This window comes from Rhagoletis zephyria, unplaced genomic scaffold (assembly GCF_001687245.7).
Source record: "Rhagoletis zephyria isolate East Lansing unplaced genomic scaffold, Rhagoletis_zephyria_1.1 Rzeph_scaffold_02956, whole genome shotgun sequence".
Taxonomy (NCBI): domain Eukaryota; kingdom Metazoa; phylum Arthropoda; class Insecta; order Diptera; family Tephritidae; genus Rhagoletis; species Rhagoletis zephyria.
Window position 1 is genome coordinate 20435 of NW_016160040.1, and position 12099 is coordinate 32533.

Consider the following 12099-nt stretch of genomic DNA (forward strand, 5'->3'; position numbering starts at 1 on the left):
CTGTACATAAAAAAAATATATATTCCGACGAACTGACAACCTCCTCCTTTTTTGGAAGTCGGTTAAAAATAAGGGTATATTTTTTCGGTATCGAACAATCCTAGGGGGTGAGCGTGTACAAATTCCGACTTTACTTCTTCCACATGTACTTTCCGACCACTCTAATGTACATATACATATAAATAGATATGCATTTAGCAGTTACTGATGATGTTGCTGACGCAAAATGTTTTCGCAGTCGAGCTGTTGCATAAATATTTAGATAAATGTTATTTTTGTAACGCCGTCGCAGCCGGAAACGGGCAGCGAGGCAGTAGAGGAGAAAAACCAGAGGGCACAGCATTTCCACATAATGAAAACAGCCGCAAAACCAAGAATATATTGTATAGTCAAAGCTGTAAGTTAGACATGTCAACAACACACATACATATGTATGTAAGTGGCGCATCACATGCAGCGGTATGCGAAATTGACAACATCAGCACACACACACACACACACACACACACACACACACACACACACACACACACACACACACATATGTTGAATAAACAAGAGAACAGCAAAAATATGAATTTTTTAAATAAAAACTTTATCCGACTGTAGATTTACACAATTTGATGATGTTGGACATATTACAAGACTCCGCTTTTTAATCCGCGAAAACAATGCTATTGTTTTTGTTTTTTTTTGTTGTTAGATTTTAATTTTTTTAGCGCTCTTAATGCCTTTTTTGTTGTTGTAACACATTCGTTCACATCTGAAAATTTGTGAAAAGACCAATAGATTTACATGTAAACATTTCAAAATACATAATTGAAAACTAAAAAGCTGAGCGAGCAACAAATTAAATATTCCGCAAAACAATTCGAAACGACAGATGGAAATAGAGTGGCGAACAATGTTTACTAGCGTGGGCCGAAAAACTGTTTTTTTTGTTTTTTAATTTTGATTGGTAATAGCAAAAATATGGTTCATTATGCACTAAAAATAGTCTGTGTAAAAGCTGAAGATTTTTGGTCAATATCTTAGGCTCGCCCAAGCCCATTAAAGTTCCATGCGCTCAAAAAATAGAAATTTAATAAATATGTACATTAATTAATAAATTTTTTTTGTACTAAAAATGCAAGTATCTTCGAATTGACCTTTTTTGTAGAGAATGAAGTAAGCTAAGCTATTTTTTTAGTACTTAAATTTTGATAGACTTGGGCGAGCCTAAGAAGATATTGACCAAAATAGTCATCTTTCACACAGATTTGTAGTGCATAATGAACCATATTTTTGCTATTACCAATCAAAATTCTAAAAAAACGGATTTTCGGCCCACGCTAATGTATACCAGTGAAGTTTTTTTTTTTACATATATTTGTTTCGGTTATTGGAACTTAGCCAAACCGAATAGGAAAACTCAAAATCGATTTTACAAAACTAAAAGGAAAATTGTCGTGTACACAGGAGAAGGCAAAAATTCCAAGCATTAAAGTTGAATCAAAATCAAATTTCACACAAATCAAGTAAGCTTTTGTTACAGCGGTAAATCACAATCCTACATGTGGCAAGGCTTTTGTCATGCAACCTAACTGCAGTTGGCGGCAGTGCAACACAGGATTTTATTGTTTCAATCTGCTTATTTATGTATATACATACATACGTATATGTGTACATGCATGTGTGTGTATGTGTAATTCTCGGCTTGCAACACTAAATCACCACATTCCGATTTTTATTTGCCTATAAATGTCCGTCTGCGCGGCAGTTCAACTTCAAAACCAATAACGAAAAGAAAACATACATACATACTCGGTGTGTGTAGTGAGATTTGTTGCGACTCTGCTATCGACGTCATCGTCATGGTCATTGTGCTCGCCATAGTGTGGTGTGGTTGCGTTCGTTGCCAATATTGCCAATAAAATTCTTGTGGTTTGTATAAAATATGTTTACTGCTGTTGCAGCACCTCGTCTAGCGGCAAATATTTTTGTTTTTTTTTTTGCATTGTGTGTGTTTGTATTTGTGTGGGCCAGCGATCGTTTGTTGGCGCGCAAGTTATGGCTTTGCTATTGCATTCAGGCAATCAACCAATTGCCTTAATAAAATTTTCAGGAATCTCAAAAAATTTTACATACATACATACATATGTATGTACATAAGCAACTTCGCAAGTCGAATAAAATTTGGTATAATAAAAGTTTTCAGATGCAAGATACAGATAAATAAAAATCGTAAATAATTTATTTTACTGAAAAAAAAATAATTTCTGAAATTACGTATACGTATGTATGTATTCCTTGTAGCCATGTCTGTTCTTATACTATAATGTGCGTCATAAGAAAAAGTCCATAGGACCTTTCCGGATTTCGATTAATAGTTATATATTTTCATTCAATTTCGCATTGAAACCGATTTGAGAAATTTTGTGGCCTTCACGAACTGAATGTGTTATAAGACAGCGATTCTTCTCCTTCTTAACTGTCGGTTGTAGTTTGACTATCCATTGGTGCCAATTCGAAGGATCTTTTCACACATTTGTGCTGTGCTGTGTGTGTCCGTCCTACATTTTGATAGATTTCAAAGACATACCGAAGCCAAAGTAGAAAATGAACAGTTTATACAGCTTTATTGGCTCACTATTTTGAAGTTATAGCTGCTAAAAGTGACATACATAATTGGCGCAAAAAGCTGAATCTCCTTTGTTGCGTACTGGTCGCAACAAAGTTTTCTTTGTTTACCCGTATTTCCTGTCACTTTAACTTTTAGGAGCGAACTCTACCGGCAATTAATTACATTAATTAAAGCTCAGCTTGAAGAGCCAAGCAGATTGTTGCCGATGGTGTGCTGATATATTGGGGAAGTGTCTTCATTAGGGGCGTTCGCGCCAAAACGATACCGACTGATAGTAAAAAAGATAGGAGGCAATGGGAGAGTCCATTGTGTTTGTTTGTGTACGCCCTGGCGGCGACTGCGAAACCGCCATTTCACAATTAACGGGCCAGCCCCAATTGAACGGGCGCCAAAAACAGCGGCAACGGGGCCCGATGGTTTTGCGGGCCGACGCGTAAATTGGAAACATCTCTATTGTGAGCGAATCAGTACGGTTTCTTAAAAAGCGAGCAGACCTAGCAGTGAGCTCAGTGAAGGCGGGAAAACTCATAGTTAGCCGTGTCAGTACCGGATTTGGGCGGCGTAAACTCGCAGGAGCATTCATTGGTCGACGCAAACCCCGACAACAGCTTGAGTATCCTTTGTAGTGTTGCCTATATTGGGCTTGTAGCGTTTAACACTACTGTGTTCTTTCCCTTGGCGGATTAAAGATATCCCCGGCAGCTCGGGCAGTAGTGCGAGTGGGCTGGTAATCTTTTAGTTGGACCTCACCTTGTGTGCACCGACCAACAAGGTTTTGTTATTGATTAATTGTTGCTTGATATTGTCTGTGTTGTCTCACCCTACAACTCACATTTGTCTAGTAGTTGATTCTGTTCCCCTTATAATTGTTGTTGTTCCACGTAAATATGTCGGATTCTGTATTGTAGTGGCCGTCGTCTCCACTGAGTCAGCCGGTTGCTAAAGTGCACTGAAAGTGCATTTGGTACTTTAGGCTGGTATGTAGGTTATTTGCAAAGAAAAAAATGTAGGTGACACCCTTATTGCGGAATGGACAAAGTAACTACTCAGACCTCACTTTGAACAGTTCAGCCTGTTATTAGGTCAACTCCGAGGCTGCTGTTGCTTTTAAGCCGAATTACTTTAATCCTATTTCTTCATATCACTTCGGAACTAGATTGGTTAAAAAATATGTGGTAGCAAGGCAAATTTAATAAGGTGGTGTTAGCCGTATATTAGTAAAAAACTATGCTAACAAATTATGCGCACGATGACAGTATGCTTTACATACAACAAGCACATTATTTTGGCGTTATGGTCTCCATGTGAAAAATTATGTCTTTCCAACACCACCGTATTAAATTCGCCTTGTGTGGTAGCTTACTTAAGTTTTTTTTTTTTGCTAAAAGTTCATGGTCGCTCAAAGTATTTAGTTTCCATGAATTCCGTTAATTTTCCATAGGTTTGACTCTCGGTTTTATAGAGCTTGATGCTCTCCTTCATCATAGTCAACTTTTATGGCTTTCTTCTGGAACCTTTAGACAAGCCACTGGGTAGACATCGACTGCTTTTGATAGGGATGGACCTGGGTTGTCGCCGTTTATCTGTACTCTACTTCTGCTGTAGTGATATTTTAGGTAATTTCATGGCTGATGAGCTAGCGAGATTGACCATTGTTGACTAGTAGTTTTTTTCGATCCTTACCCTACTGGGTAAGGCTCAACATCACCTCAAACGATATATTTTTTGTGCCACAGCTCGTTTGGGGATCCTCCACTATGCGGTGAATATATACTCACACTTTTCACTAATCCCAGTGTTAATGCACGTAAATAACAACAACAATTGCACCGATTAATTTACATTTATAATGATAATATCGACTTTATTTGTAGTTTTTAAAAATTTTACAAAATAAACAAATGTTCAGTTGTATTTATGTTAAGATTTGCTTTATATATATATATGTATGTATGTATGTTTCTTACATACAGTTTTACTTTCGGGATTTTACTCACAAATACATTTACCATGTAGCAAATTAGGTATAAAATTAGCTTTAATTTATTAAGTTTTTGAAATGAAATACAAATTAACATTTCATTAAGAGAAGTACAGATAAATACTAAATACGCATACATATATGTACTCTTATATGTACATATGTACGTATATATGTGTATTTACATGAGATTATTGATGAACTGCATTCACTTGTACGTACATATGTATAAGTACAATAGAAACACTGATGTAAATTTAGGTGGAGATTTATGGAGATGGACAGCAAGAATATCAATGATCAAAGCATATGAGTAGTATTGATAGATACAGTATTTTTTTTTTAAATATTTACAATGTTTTTCCAGTTTGGTTGGTAAGAGCAGAAGGAAGGAAAATAGCCACATGCGGTAAACGAATTCCTGATCCGCGCATCGAAGGTAACGAAGATGACTTAACTAGTCATTCTGGTGGTGGGGAAAGCTAAAAGTGCTTAACAAATCACGGCATCAACAGCTACGAACAACTTGCAAGGGTCATGCCACCATCCTCAACAGATGGTGGAATAAATTATCTTTGACTATCAAGTCACGGAAACTTACTGCGATCGAAACTTTGCTATCCACTTTCTCGACAGAAGTATGTGGGAAAATAATACTATTCCTATATGGACATCGTAACGAAAGCTGGCGTATTCTCCCAGGAGCTATCTCTGAGAGGAACCTATAGGCTCCCAGATCACTGCAGAGTTTTACAGGCTGAGATATTTTCAATCGGAAAGGCAGGAAAGCTGAGGACCAAGATCGCCCATGCTTAGCTTTCTTTAGTTTTTAACAGTCAAGCTGCCACCAAAGCCTCAGGGTCGGCAGCGACTAACTCGAAATGCGACAAGGAATGCCGAAGGTCCTTACAAGCTCTACAGCAACACATTCTCTTTCAAAGCCAAACGTTAGGCGCTCACAGGAATACTAACGACTGGACCAAGAAAAACACCTTAAATGTTTGGGGGGCCAATTCTTCGGGAAAGCTCCGCTGAAAAATTTCGCTAATGAATAAAAATGGTTAAAATACATGTAGAGATAGCTATGGACAACGCCATGGGCCTTTGTGGACTCCAACTGAACTCTTCTGAGCTGCCCGCTTTTTCTAACCTAAACTACATGAATTATGAAAGTGAAAAAAACCGTACTGGTTTTTAATATTTTTTTTTCTTGACAGGCTATAGAACTGCATACATAAAAATTTTGTAAACACTCAGGGTAACAAAAAAAAAAAAAATAAAATTTTTGATGAAAATTTGTTAAATTTTTTCTAAATTCTGTCTAAAGTTTGAAAGTTTTATTTATATGTATGGTTTTGTTAAAAACATGAAAAAGATTGTTATAAAAAATTTACAGAAAAATCTTAGCACGAAAAAAATTGTAATTAATAAAAAAAAAAAAAATATTTCCTAAAGTTTTGACCGCCACTGTATACGTATGAATATGTATAGTCCACGAAGATGGGCTCTGTGTTACATTTAGTTCTTCAAAGTTTATGTGCCCCATTTAACATACGTACATTTGTATTGTTGCAAAATTGTAGGGTATGTATGTATGTATGTATATGCCTGCAAATGATTTAAGGCTTTCGTTTCATTAGCTACGAGGCGAATAAGGTGCATTTTTTATATGTATGTATGTATATGTGCCATCCCAGTTTATTTATTTACCAACCAAGGTGTATGCTATCGTCATGAACTGTATCCCATTAAATTTGAATGCAATAAAGTGAAAATTTCAATTGGCCCTTAAACTATCGTTGCTTTTTTATTTATTTTATTTTTTTTTTACCCTGCCATGCATTTTCTTCAACACAAAGTATGCTCAACAAAAAATTGGCAAAAATTAACGATATTTTATAGCCACTTGAAACTTCCACTTTATCACACGAAAATTTAATGGTCCAAAAATTTGCATACCCGAAAATTTTCTAAAAATGTTCTGAACTTATACTCTGCAGGACATTAGGATGGCACACCCTGTTGCAAATTTATAAAAAATTAATGAATTTTAAACAAACAAAAGAAAAACTTCCTTTTTTAATGCTGAATTAGTTTAACTAATGGTGGTCCCCTTTAAGAAGCCAAAAATCGGAAACGTTCGCCTAAATATTTCTCAGTTCTCCAGTGTGGTTTCTCGCACATTTAAGCTGATACACCTCGTCACATGCAAATACACATATTTACATAAATGTGTACATATGCAGTAGCTGCATATGTATGTATGTATCCAATCTGCCACACAACAATAAATGCTTAGACATCTGCTTAATATTTAGTATATGTATGTATGTATGTATTTATATATTATTTTTCGTTTGTATATGCACGTATGTGTGTATTTATCTATGCGGGATTATGATTAAGCTCCCATAAAATATGGTTATCATAATTCATTGTTTTATTTAGTATTTCCTAAATTGTTTAATATTTTATTTTTTATATATATATTTTTTGAATTTCACACTACACTGTAAATACATATGTATGTATTTTAAGAACAGTGTTAATTTCCTGCAATTACACCATTTCTTTATTTTCTATCATTTATTTATGTAGTAAATATTTCATTTATGCTAATAACTCGTACATATTTAGTTGTTTTCTTTTTAATTTACATAAATTTCCTTCCGTCATATTTATACGTACTTTAAACATTAGTTTATGCAATTTTTAAAGTACTGCTTGGCATTTCACTTACAAGTACAACAGGGTGTCATTTGCATTGAATTGTATTTGCATTTGCATTTGCATATTTAATATCTGATACATTTGTGTTTAGAACCCAGTTTGTTTGCGATTTATGTTTTTGTAAAAATAGAAAACAATTTAAGTGCAGTATCGAAAAAATGCTGTGAAGATTGAAAATTGTTTTTAACATTTGAAGAGTAGTTTTTATTTATTTGGTTGCCTGTTGCTTATTTATTTTTTTTTTTTGGTATTTAACTATTTTTTTCTTTTGGTGGTGGTGCATTACTAGCTCTTGGCTGGTTGCCTATTTGTAAGCAAAGTCAAAATGTTAACAACCTGTATATAATTACATATATGTATGCTTATTCCATATCTAAATTACGCTAAGTTGCTTTCAGAAAAAAACACCCTTTACACTAAGCGACACATTTAGCTATGCAATTGCACATTTTCTCCATAGTTATTATTTTTAAGTCAGTTTTATGTTTTTGGTGGTTTTAAAAATCTTCACTTTTAAGATTTGTGATTATAAATTTTTATTTTTTTGCAGTTACTCTTTTAATTTGAAAATTGTTATAATTACATACATCAAATAGTTTTCTGAAGCCATTCGAAAAAATGCATAAAAGGAAAATTTTGAACAAATAATTTTCAGGCAAAAAACAAACCCGACTTCAAATTTCATATAAAATTTTAAGACTACCGTTAATTTCTTCATGATCCAATCAGCAAAGACCAGGTGGAGAAGAAAATCAAGTGGCGGCATCTCTTTTGGCGGTAAGAAAAATAAATACGATTTTGGAAATCAGCTAGTATTCCTAGAAATTTATTAACTAAATGACATAATTTGAACTAAATTCATCATCAAAATAATACGACTCAGGAGAAAGTTTGAAGTTTGCAAACTTTTGGTCTTACACCTTAAATTCATCTAGATACGCTCTTTAAACAAGCTGCTTATGAGTAAAATAGCAAAAGCTTAAAAATTGTCTATTTATATATGTATGTATGTATGTATATATGTAAGTATGGCCGCAAGCGATTATTTATTACATACATATTTATTAACTTATTTTAATTTGAGTTAGTTATGCTTAACTGCTTAGTTTTTAAATAAATCTAATACTTGTTACGCTTTTGTTTTTGGTTTTGTCCGCGTTTGCATTAGAAACAGAAACGCCACATTTTTGCCAAATTTAATTTTTTACTAAATTTCAAATACTTCAATGGATAATTTCATTTTAAATATAAATATGTTGATGTAAAACGCATGATACAGCACCTTTGCACGTTTGTTGAATGCGCATACATCTGCATTAGGGTGAGCTGAAATTTCGTTTTATTTTAGAATTTTCATTGTCAATATTCAAAATATGTTTTTTAAAGATGCAAATTTTCGGTCGATATTTGAGACTCGACCAAAGTTCAGTCTTCAAAAAATTGTCTTCTTAGCTAATTTCGATCGCAAATTCAATTCTCCACCAAAAACAACTTTTATTAGCAAAATAACTATTTTGTAAGCTGTTATTTAATTTGCTTTGTATGTATGTGTGTATGTATGTCCATTGCCTCAAACAAATGACTGCGTGTTGATTTTTTTTGTTTAATATTCAAAACATATTTCGAACTAATTTATTTGCTTTACTTTTCTATAAGAATATAAATTTCTGTTTCGAATAGTTATTATGCAACATTTAGGAAAATTCAACAAAGTTTCATCAAAATCTCAACTTTTTAAACTGAATCTCAAAAATCTACGCTAGTTTTTAGCCGCCTGAAACTTGCACTTCATTAGACTAAAATTGTATGGGCTATAAAACTGCATTCAACAACAAAAAAAAGTGGTAACGAATTAGATTAAAAAGTTGAAATTTTGATGAATTTTTTGAATTTTCCTAAATTTTGCGTATTATTTTGAACAGTGATTTACGAAAAACATTACGAATATTAAAAAAAAATTAACACATGATCAATTGTTTGAGTCATTGCATGTAAGTATGTTTGTTTGAGTCAAATATTCCAATCAAATTTTAACCAACTTCCCGATGAGCTAGGGACTTGCACCCAGAAGTCGATAACAGTACAATACGAAACACGATTGAATCCGGTGGCGCGAGGTCGATCTACTATTTCGAAACCATTAAGCTATGGTTTGATTACATTTAAATGTATACTATTATTAGTCCTACTTAACTTTGTGTATAAAAACTTTTATTGTAGAGAATAAAATTTGCGTTAGGAGGCTAAGAAAAAAAACCTGTTGAACACTTTGATCTTGATTGACTTGGGCGAGCCTATGTTATTGAACGAAAACTTTAATCTTTCGCACAGTTTTTTTTTTTTAAGCATAATGAACTATATTTTTTCTATTAACAATAAGAATTCCAAAAAAAAAATCAGATTTTCAGCCCACCTATTCTTCAATACACATATAGATATGAGTGTATTAACATACACACATACACATAAGTAATACACAGTACATACATTTGTTTTCGCTTTTTCTTCGCAATTTTCACTATATTTTTCAATTCATTTAAATTTTTACTACAAGTACTATTAGCTTTACTTTCAAGTAGTGAATTTCTGTGTGTGTGTTTCACTATTTTATTACGTATGTATTACAGCTGCAGTTTTGAGTTGCCTCTCTATTTGGCTGTGCCTGTGTTCTTGTCTTTGAACATTGGCTTCAATTGTTTCTATGTGTGAGCTTTCCCACCGAGCTTGCACAGTTTTGCTTCTGACTGCGGCGTAATTTATTTATAACTATTCTCTTTGTATTTTTTTTTTTTAATTTTCAGTTAGCCTAAGAGTATGTGTACAAGATAAAAATTCTCTTAATATTTACAGTTGAGGTTCTGTCTTCTTTCTCGTCGATCACTTGACTATCAGATAGCGCAACGCATTTACATGACTTATGGTTTTTTACATTAAATTAAAAAAAGAGAAATGAATAACTATAACTTTTAGTTATATTGGTATATCCAAAGACTTTATGATTTCAAATGCCTCCAATTTGTTTTCTCGTCCAATGTGCAATAATAAAACTAAAATCTTAAATGGAATCTTATATTGTAGTACAAAAAAAAAAAAACAGGTCATTATTGCGTTGAAAGCTATAACTTACATTCTGATGAAACAGAAATGAGATCATTAAGGGGAATAGTTACATAAATCATAGTACAGATTCTTTTCCTTTCGGCGAAAATATTAACATTTCTTTCCAACTTTCCTTTATCATCTTTTTCCTTTGCTTTGCTTTACTTGAGCTCCCTTTTTACCTATTTTGCAGTTATAAAAGTACTCTGATTGCATAATATCAACTTTTGTCATTTCACTTATTTATGGAATTTCAATTCAATCTCCCGCTTATTTCGGGCACAACACAGCATCTCAGCAGATGAATTTAGATCCAAAAACTTTTGATGAGTTTCGCTAAAGCTAAGGTCGCAAACGAAAGTGCGGCGAGGCTTAATCGGAGTTTGTGAGTAGCACCGCTGCCGTAGAAGGTGACACTCAGATCGCGCATCTCATTATCTGTAATTGAATAGAGTTAATTTTAGTCAATATAAAGAGTTTTTTAAATTAAAAAAATTTATCAAAGATATCTTATATAAATGATTAAAATTCATAAGCCAAATGTGATAAACTTATACAAGTAGTTTATGTATAGAAAATATATAATTAAGTATAAACGGTATATACTATAAAACATAGTATACAAAGTTGGAAAGAAAATTTTGTATGTAACAAGTTTTAGAAAACTAGGCTGTATTCAATCAACTTAACTTTAGAAGAAGAAAAAAATTTGCTATTATACTTAGAAAATTTTAGCTATAAATACATATTTTTATATCTACTTTTTTACTTATAGATATCTTTAATTTAACTAAGAAATTTGTTTGAATGCTACGCATTGTTGCACTTTTTATTACCGCACTATTCTCCGTCTTCAGCTTCAGCTTCAGCGAGCTGCGACTATAGAGCCAAAGCACCTTCACTGTAGGCGCAGCATTTTCCAAGAAAAAGTACTTCCTGGCAACACACAAACACCCTTTCAAGTGTCGAATTTGTCTACACAGGACCCGGCATATACCGGACAGCAAGATGAGACACTTAACTTAATTTTAAATGATTTATTTTGGAACGAATTTCCGTCATCCCTTGTCAAGTTTGGTTTGCAGACAAACCGGTTTCGGCGTTGTGCCATCTTCAGTGTCATTTTTCGTTAAAATCCCTAATATTAGAAAGTATTTACTTACTGCACTCTCCTGAATTCCGGGAGTTATTGCTCTACAGATCTAGCTATTGAATTTGTATAACAAAATATGTTGATAATTGGTTTTTGTTTTAAAACACATTTGAATTAATAAAAATTACATATTTTAATAAAGCACTCTATTCCGATTATCGACACTGCTAGCCATCGCTGTTAAAAAAATATTTAGCGAACTATTCTATAGCAAAAGATATCTAAATTTATAAAAATCGGCGGATAATTTGTGCCTTTTGTAATTAATTGTTAAATTTTCAAGAAATCGTGAACATGTACGATACACGGCGTATGAGTAACCTTCTGCTCGTATCATACACAGTGTTTCCATTTTGATGCTTTTGGAGTTTACCTCCAGATGTGCAATAAGGTTTCAATAAATTTGAATTTAGATAACAATAAAAAAATAATAAACAATTAAAACATTATTCCTATGACTACGATTACACTGGAATTAATAAAATCTGTTTTTTTTTAAGTTGTTGGGTTTTA

At 33.2% G+C, this 12099-nt stretch overlaps 1 protein-coding gene across 1 annotated transcript in view; it reads right to left on the reverse strand.

Moving 5' to 3' along the window:
- Window positions 1-10583: 10583 nt before the first annotated feature.
- Window positions 10584-12099, reverse strand: part of LOC108368107 (basement membrane-specific heparan sulfate proteoglycan core protein-like) — a 34893-nt gene continuing 33377 nt past the window's right edge. Inside the window, exon 7 of the mRNA XM_017622875.1 lies at window positions 10584-10871. Within this exon, the coding sequence (XP_017478364.1) occupies window positions 10741-10871 (131 nt within the window). The 3' untranslated portion in view covers window positions 10584-10740. The remainder of the gene's footprint in view (window positions 10872-12099) is intronic.